The sequence below is a fragment of the Sinocyclocheilus rhinocerous genome, unplaced genomic scaffold (genome assembly GCF_001515625.1).
Source record: "Sinocyclocheilus rhinocerous isolate Xijiao unplaced genomic scaffold, SAMN03320098_v1.1 scaffold19, whole genome shotgun sequence".
In the NCBI taxonomy this organism is placed as follows: Eukaryota; Metazoa; Chordata; class Actinopteri; order Cypriniformes; family Cyprinidae; genus Sinocyclocheilus; species Sinocyclocheilus rhinocerous.
Window position 1 is genome coordinate 320,368 of NW_015638975.1, and position 9,621 is coordinate 329,988.

Genomic DNA, 9,621 nt, shown 5'->3' on the forward strand with positions numbered 1-9,621 from the left:
ACTAACACACAAAAAAATTTATATTTTTATATATATATATATATATATATAATAAAAATATGTTTAAAATAAATTAAGAGTTCTTCTTTCATTAAATTGATCAAAATTGACAGTGATATATAAATGTTCATATCAAATAAATTATGTTCTTTTGAACTTTCTAGTCATCAAAGAATCCTGAAATAATGTATCATGGTTTCCACACACAAAAAAAATCAATCAATCAATCAATCAATCAGCGCAGACAACAGTTTTCAACACTGAAAATTATAAGACATATTTTTAATATGGACCAAATCAGCATATTAGAATGATGTCTGTTTTATGCAGAGGCGGTATTTTTACTCTGCTTTAAAAGTACTTTTCAAGTGTCTGTACTTTATCAGTGTGTTTTTCTTTAGAAAATTTTACTTCACAACATTCCAAAGCATAATATTGTCCTTTTTACTGCACTACGTTTCATATTACTGTAAATATCATTTAATACTTAATTACATTAGAAATCTATTACTTTCTTACGTTTACTCAAGTAAAAGTAATTCAAAGATTTACTTGAGTACAAGAAAGTACTACATTTTTAATATTCTTAAAGTTAAAACAAACAACAACTTTTATTTATGAAATGTAGTGCAGTAAAAAGTATGATATTATGCTTTGAAATGTAGTGAAGTAAAAGTTTTTCAAAGAAAAACACTCTGATAAACTACAGATACTTTTAAAATTTACTTGAGTAAAGTAAAAATACTTCACTACTGTCTGCCTCTGGTTTATGTGAAACTGAAGGCATATGCTGCTGAAAATTCAGCTTTGCCATCTCAGGATTTTTGAAATATATTCAATATATATTGCACCAATTCTTTTAAAGTGTAATAATATTTTACAATAATATAAATTTTACTGTATTTTTATTAAATAAATGCAGCCTGGCTTAGCATGATAGATTCATTGCAAATTAGATATGAATTTGAATATCATTTATATTTTTGTAAATTTCTAGGGTTCTGTTACCTACAACAGTTTGAAAACTACCGGTGTACACAGTCAATAATGGGATACACTTTAGGGCACTTGTTCTCCTCCCTCAGGATAACATAATCCTGAACTCCAGCAATACACTGACAGAGCGAAGCCAGAGAAAGAGTAGCTCAGAAACTGAACAAACTCACTCTACCAGGAAACACTCCACTCCTGGGACATATATGCAAACAAAACACACACTCTCTGGCAGCGCTCCATAGAACTCATCCTTACAACAACCCCAAACACTATAAAATATTAATCCAGGACCTCAGGTTCAGTTCTCAAAACATCTGAAACAATATCAGACTGAAATATAAAAGAGCTTATTGAATCCCCAAGTCTCACACTGACAGGTAAGTCTCCAAACAAAAGACAGGAACTCAGATTAACAGTCAGAAAAAGCAAATAATTTTCAACCTAGTCAACTGGACCAGCAGGAGGGAAGCAGCTAAAACTCTACGCATGCCCTTGAGGAAGATTGTGGGAAATATTAAAGGAATGTTTAGGGGTACAGCATATGTGTGGTGCAGGGTAAATATCATAAGGGTCATGAGGAGTTGAGAGCGGTTGAAGTCGTTCTGAAAGTAATATCACGGCAGTCTCAGAGCGGCCCATAGGCATCAGATTAATCACATGGTTCTCAGACAGACGCACGTATGTGCCTGGAATCTGTCAGTGGAAAGGTTAATGAATGCAAAAGCAGAGAGGAACATGGGAAAAACAGCAACGAAAAGTCATTTCAAAAGAGAAAAAGATGTTCCTCTCAGCAGTCAGTATTTGAGGTCTATATACATACATACGTACATACATTCAATTTCATTGACCTCATACATAACTGGCCTCACATAAACGTTCACGGCTTCTTGAAGATATCAGTCTATACTGCGTTGCATCAGATGGAGACTAGATTTATTACTTCCTGTAATCCTACATTAGGAAATTCATGCTTTGAATTCTCTAAAGCACATTTGTGTGCAGCTGCTTCTATTATCATACTAGCAAAAAAGCAGAGTGAGGATGATTTACACATTACTTTTAAACCCTTGCAATTCTTCAAAAATTAAGCCTAAAATTGCTTTTTTATATTAAACAATGATTTACTGAACAAATTGCTCTTTAAATAAATTTAATTACAATTAAAATTTTCTTAGGGACAAAAATCTACGTCAGCTTCTGCTCTAAATTGCCGTGAGCCCTTTTACATTACTATAAGGTTACAATTAACAACAAAGCCCAAACTTAAATTCAATTAGGCCTACTATTTACTTTTATATAATAATCAATACTCAAATTAAAATTTTATGCAAACATGCATAATGCAGTTTTTAAATTAGCTTCTAAATTATAATATTACTATTAAATTACTATTTGTTGCTGAACTATATTCATTTACATGGTGGCTGTCATAACTTGTTTCATAAGAGATTTATACATACATTAAATAATTAAGACATTACTAACAGTTAAAGTAAAATATAATGAGTATAGTCTAATATTTCGCGAAATGCTCTTCATTTTTCTAGTGAACTAATTGCAGCTGTGGACACTGACGACTTGCCTGAGGTAAATGAAATGCTACATGACATTTTGTTTACAAGATGTTTTACTGAGGTCTTTCCATGGTTAAAACACTGATTGAGCGATTACATGAGATGTTCATTAATGTTTATTTCTCGTTAAAACTATAGTAAAGAGAAGGGGGTGATTGCGCTCACTCTGAGGCGTTTATACAGCGATCTGTGGCACCACATCAAAGAGCGTCAAAACGCATAAGCATTTATTGTTTGAATTTCTTGATAAAATGGACAGAATTTGAAAAATGAAACTTTGTTTCTTATCAAAAGAATTAAGTTTTAACTTTCTAATGAAGTTCCACTCATGCAGTGGTTAAACCCGCTCTGTATTTGTTTGGTACACAAGCGTACGAACCAAAAGACCCATACCGAAACTTTTCGGTACGAATACGTGTACTGTTACACATTATACCATTATATTTCTTCAATTGTAAAAATCCACCAAATCCAGATATTTCTGGTGTAGATGCATTTAAATAGTGTACATTTTGTCCCATTATTATTTTTTTCAGCATACTTTGAAAAATGAACCGTACCAAAGGAATCAAATTTAATCTAATTATGACCAAATTTTACAATTCACTTAGACATTTAGAGAAAAAAAGCATATATTTACAGCCCTAATGAAAACGAATAATTGATGAGGAGCAGAGCTGGGCCTCTCTACATGCCTTCAGTCCCAATAGTGCGTCATTCTTACCCTCCAAACACACAAAATTAATCTAAATCAATTCAGACAAACAGGACACAAACAAGCTTTAATAATTCATGAACCGGGATCCGGGTTCACTTTAACCACAGTTTTATGGCGATCATTATTGTTGCACATCTGTGCAAAGTCATAGATCCATTCAAGGGCTGCTTTGCTGTTTTCATGGCTTTGTACGTCATTTAGCCAGCATTTCTCTGTAGATTATTCAGAAAATATTGGTTTAATGCCACTATATCTTAAATACTCTTTCAGATAACAAAGACTTGTCAATGCAGACTACAGGACTGCACACATGAGAATGAATGTCAGTCAATGTCCTTTCAAGTTCATTCATCCTGTTTTTCATTCAAGGTCATCTTTTCATTGGTGTGAGAAATCTCTGACTAGCTGCTGTCCTGCTGCGCCATACTGTGTCGAAGACGAGACTGTTTATTAAACCTCCGTCAATGTGAATACTGCGTTCTCCTGCCATTTTCATTTCCGCAATAAATTAATGTGGCTACTCACCTGCTCCCTCCCTCTCTGTCAGACACCTTTAAAAGCTGATTAATTCCCCCCTCTGCTAGGTACGCAGGAGGACAGCCTCATCAATCTTTCTCTACCTTGACAGCGTTCAACTGTGCCATGCTTTCCCGTGTTACGGGACTGAATGGACAGAGCCCTATTGATAACTCAGTCATCATCGCTGGCCCATGTGAATGGAGACACTTGCCACCACGAGGAAAGACTGTGGAATTCACCGGCTGATCGGCGATCCCCTGAGATCAAGTTCAATGACATTCCCTGAAGTCAAGAGAAAACACTCCAGATGGCATACTTGTCAGTCCTGTACACTTCTTTGCTTTCAGTGCTGTAATAGGCTACAGCTGGGAGGGATTCCTCTGGATGTCAGCCGGTCTTAATCCCTTTACAAGACCTGTCCATCAGACCACTTCTACATTTCCTGGACTGCAAGATAGCATACGTGTGCAAAGTGTTTAGGTACATTAACAGTAGAGGCAATTTAGTCAAATGCCCAGGCATTTTGAAGTAAAGCCTGGAATGTGAGGATGATTTCCAGAGGATTCCATGCATGTGCACAGTGTGTGTGTGAGGAAATCATTTGTGCAGATAAACAACAAACTACTCAAGAGTCCATTCCCTCGTAATGATGGGGTCTGGGGTCTGCTGCTAAACTACAATACTTCATCTCAGCCGTAAAATGCAGTGTATACCTGAATCCCACAGAGAGACATCTCATGCTGTAACTCATCTCATTCTTTGATCTAGACTTGTGTACTACATCTGAGAGAGAGCGAGAGCCAGAGAGATAAAGGGGATCATACAGAGAAAGAGAGAAAAAGAGACTGATAGAGTGAGAGAAAGATAATCATCTAATGAGATCTCCCCAGAGTGATAGTCCAGAGATGAGGAGAAATATGACATTATGTGACTACTATACAAATAATACAACAGAGGAAATAAGTTGAAATAAGCTCAAATATAAAGGGCATAATCATCAGGCTTAGAAGAACAAGTCAGGACAACAGCAAAACATGCCACATCCAAATAGTAAAAACACCAATATTGGTATATTTTCAGCTTTTTTTTCCAAATCTCAAATGGTTTAAAATAATAATGCATCACATCTAAGCAGAGTTAATATTTTGCTCCAACCCTTTGTAAACACTTCTTTGATTTCTAGAGGCAGACAAGAATGTTTAGTCTGAATCAGAGCAGTGCTGGCAGTGTTGATGATATGGTGAAAAAAAAAAGCTGTTCAAAGGTTAGTTAAAGGTATAGTTCACCACAAAATAAAACATCTGTCTTTTTTTCTTTTTACATAAAATGCACACCATCCTATTCTTTTCCATACAACATCGTTAATGACATGACATTTGAGATCTACAATAGAACGGAAGATTTTCAGTGAATTACAATTTAAAATAGAAATGCAGTGCACAAGTCATATGGACCACTGTTATGGCGTTTTTTTGTTTGTTTTGTTTTGTTTTTTGGAGCTTGACACCCCCTGGTCACCATTCACTTTCACTGAAAGGAAAAGAGCAGCATGAACATCTTACTTAACATCTTCTTTTGTGGTCTATGGAAGACAGAAAATCATTTCTAATGACATGAGGGTGAGTAAAAGATTATTTTCGGCTGAACTCTCCTTTTAACATACAGAGCTGTGTCTGCCATTGCGTGAACCACTGAGAGCATTGTCTATGTGTGTATGCATTTGTCTTACGTGTGTGATTTTGTGTCAGGGTATGGATTTAACAACATCCCACTCATTTTGCAATCTGTAAACTTGTATGTTCTCCGTTAATGCTCCCTCCGGAGCCAGTCGATCCCACAGAACAAGGGGCATGAAAAATTCAGCCAGCGTGCCCAATCCCTGCTGCAATTATGCATGAGCAGAACGGCTGGCTGAACAGAGCACAACCCAATGCATATACTTTACATCCCATTCTACTGACTGCCAGGCTGGATCTGTGCATGCTCAGCTCAGACGTTCACACTGTCTACAGAACACTACATGACAGGCAATCAGAAGCCCTCCAGCTCCTTCCTGATAGTGCTCACTGTGATAATTCCTTAGCATCACACAACCGAACAAATCCGCTGCAAAACTCAGGCAGGGCAGAGGGCAAAGAGGAAAATTAGCCTATATAAATACAAACATACATGTGCATGTCACGTACTGGTAATGGTATATTACAAATGGAAGAAACAAATCACTAAAGTTGAACATAGAAATGGTTTATGAATCCCAAAAGATGTATATATTCACATCTAGGGGGTTGCTAAACATTATAATTTAAGAATGAACTGAGGATGCACAATATATCTATTACAGTATTGGCCAATATTAGATTTGTATCAGTATTTGATTGCACATGTTAATTTCCTCTATTTTTACATTTAGAATGCCTTTGCCATCATCTAATGCTGAGTTAAGGCTAATCTTTAAAAACACTAATAATTTAACAACACTGTTGAATCTAATCTTTAACCAATCTCAAAATTATTATCCATTCTCCATACTGTAAAAAAAAAACTTTTCAGTTTTTTATCTGTTTAATAATTTATTTAGACAAACTAATTTTAATAAATATTAAAATGATTTCTAAAGGATCATGTGACACTGAAGAAGACCCATCACAGGAATAAATCACACTGCACCAGAATTTTAATAGTTTGCATGGGTAGAATGAACCATTAAAAATCCCATATCAATTGAACAAATATGATGAATATTTGGGGGGACGTGCGCACATACATGAAAAAAACACCACATGCTTATTAGTATACTATACTTCATTTCTTACCACCAAAGAAAGGGGCCTTTTCCATGACACCACTCCGATCAGTCCAGACAAAAGCACCTGAAACCGAAAGAAAACAGTTTTTTAGACTAAAGAACAGAGCTGCATGTCTCACTGGGCCAGTTCAACACCAACACTGCCAAACAAAATCACATCTCAAGCATTACAGAAAGAACTGAGCTCCATCACAGGTGAATTTATCAATATTTAATGTGCAAGGAATAATGCGGTCATCAGGATGGCAGGGGGAATTCTGCTGATATAGAGATGTTAAAAAAACTTGCGATAACATGAACACTTTTATATTCTCCGCAGTACTTGTTCTTTCTTTCTGTTCTGTCTTTTTCTCCTTCACCCTTCATTAACCAGCAGCACTCCACTCCGAGGCAGTCTCTCTCTCTCATGCTCTTTCACCCTTTAACCTCTCAAGTCCAGCAGGCCTCTCTCCCTCATTCACACTTTTTACCCATGGGACCTCAACGCTGTGCTACAATAACAGTGCCATCTCGCATAAACCAACAGGAGCAGAGCATTAAATGCAATATGCAATGGGAATGAAATGTTAGCAATGAAGCTGATGCTGTCAGCAGTTTAGAATGTAAATTCAGGTTATGAATAATGCTCCAGATGGAATTAAAACGCTTAGGTACATATAGTGCTCCATATGTAGAAGGAGGTGAATGCCGAGTAGAGTGCATGCTGACTATTTCTCAGTCACTGAAATGTGTTTGCTGGCAAAAGAGAAAAAGAGATCAGTGAGACTGAGTCGTCGATCGATCTGAAGATTATAGGATTATGCTATCGTGTGCAATCACACACAGCTATGGGATTAACAAGCGCCAACATAAAGGAAAAGTGCAGAAAAACAAAGAAACAGGATCAATGTGTGATTCAAAAAGAAAATAAAAGCAATGAAAAAAATTCAAAGAGAAAGCTTTTGCAAGGTCTTGTTAACCATGATTTGGTCTGCTAATTGGTCTGGCCAGGTCTAAATAAATAAATAAATTTAAAAAATCACCAAAATAACAAACATTATATTAGTGCAGCAACGATAGCAAAACATAAAACACACTACATACATTAAATCCACTGCATTTACAGAAATTATGCGTGGGCCATTATTAAGACATTACTTCAGCACAAATACATTTCTGTAACAAGTATGACATAAGACTATGTTTTATGAGAGAGAGAGCGAGAGAGAGAGTATGACATGTTCAGAGAGATGATGTGAGAAACGGTTCACATTGTATTTGCTCTCTTGAATTATTGATCCTCTTTCAGTAGCAATTGAGAGGGAGAAAGAGAGGGAGAAAACTAAACCAAGAGTGAGGAAAAAAGATGCTGAGAAAGAGTCAGTTAAAGATAAAATTGAAAGGGAGGAAAGGCCTGGCTGGTGTGTGTGTGTGTGTGTGTGTGTGTGTGTGGAAAGATCAGCAGCACAAAAGAGCTCACTGAAAGGAATATTCAGGCGTTGTGCAAAATCCTATTCCCTGGCAAAATCACATCCCCCTTTGGGCACCTAAACGATTCTATTGGCTGAAAGATCTTTTGGGGCTATTCTATTCAGTGTCTACTTTAAAAATGACACAATATTGCCTGCTGATGTATATACACTTAAAGTCGAATGAAATTGAAATTCATCATCTATTTTATAAATGCATCTCAATGAACTTAATGCAAACAATTTATCCATGATTTTCTTGAGCCTGTAAATGTCTATTTTTATAAACATTCATTTCATAAAATCTATTTTATGAATATTTTGTGAACAATATTGCTTTTTTTGACTATGTAATTTTTTTATCAAAATGTCATAACTCAATCTTCGGGCAAAATAACAGACTTCTCTGGGTGATGTACTGTATGCCAGACTTTTTCAATCACATATTTCAGTTTAACTTCGCCCCTTTCTTACAATCGACTGCAAGCTTACATTCAGATCTGCCTCCATCCAATATCAGCTTTTCTTTTGCAATAACAGTGGAGAAAAGAGACGGTGCTACATCACAACTTTAATCATAATTTCTTTTAAATAAATGATTAAATAAATGGACATTTCTAAATATTATCTAGTCACAATGTCCTATCTCATCATGTAACAGAAGTTAAAATCTAATTTAAAGGGGTGAATTCATACTTATTTTTTATTATATTGTATATTATATTAATATATAATGGTAGTAAAGTTTTTGAGGGTGATTATTGCTGCTGTTCTTCTGATAGTTACATTTACATTTATGCATTTGGCAGACGCTTTTATCTAAAGGTGACTTACATTCAATTAAATGTACACATTTTATCAGTTCTTGGGAATCGAACTAATGACCTGCTAGTGGCATGCTCTACAGTTTGAGCTACAGGAAGGCGTATTATAAATAATACAGGCCCTCCATCACCCAAATATGTTTACCTTTATCTGACTCAGGGATTATAAAAATGTAAATTTATGTACCGAGGGATGAGTCAGAATGTTTGTCTGTGGTAAATGACAGCATGCCACAGATACTGTCAGATACACCCACACACACACACACACATACTTGCATTTGTGGTTTACGGGGACTCTCCATAGGCGTAATGGTTTTTATACTGTACAAACTAGTGGTCGACCGATATATCGCCAAGGCCTATATATCGGCCGATATTTGGCTTTTTTTTTTTAAAGGGGTCATATGATGCAATTTCAATTTTTCCTTTCTCTTTGGAGTGTTACAAGCTCTTGGTGCATAAAGAAGATCTGTAAAGTTGCAAAGACTAAAGTCTCAAATCCAAAGAGATATTCTTTATAAAAGTTAAGAGTCAGCCACACCTACCTAAACCGGCTCGTTCTAACACGCCCCCACATACCTACGTCACGATCTGGGAAAATTTGCATAACGCCGCCCAAATGTTAACGCAAAGAAAGAAGGAGTAACTTTTATTCTCGCTGTAATATTGTTGAGTGAAAAGTGAAAAAGTGAAAAGTGACGTGACATGTGGCCAAGTATGGTGACCCATACTC

At 36.0% G+C, this 9,621-nt stretch overlaps 1 protein-coding gene across 1 annotated transcript in view; it reads right to left on the reverse strand.

The window, feature by feature from the left end:
• LOC107750482 (protein FAM189A1) overlaps positions 1 to 9,621 on the reverse strand; it is a 115,087-nt gene that overhangs the window by 58,925 nt on the left and 46,541 nt on the right. The window contains exon 2 of the mRNA XM_016565851.1: positions 6,621 to 6,677. Within this exon, the coding sequence (XP_016421337.1) occupies positions 6,621 to 6,677 (57 nt within the window). The remainder of the gene's footprint in view (positions 1 to 6,620; positions 6,678 to 9,621) is intronic.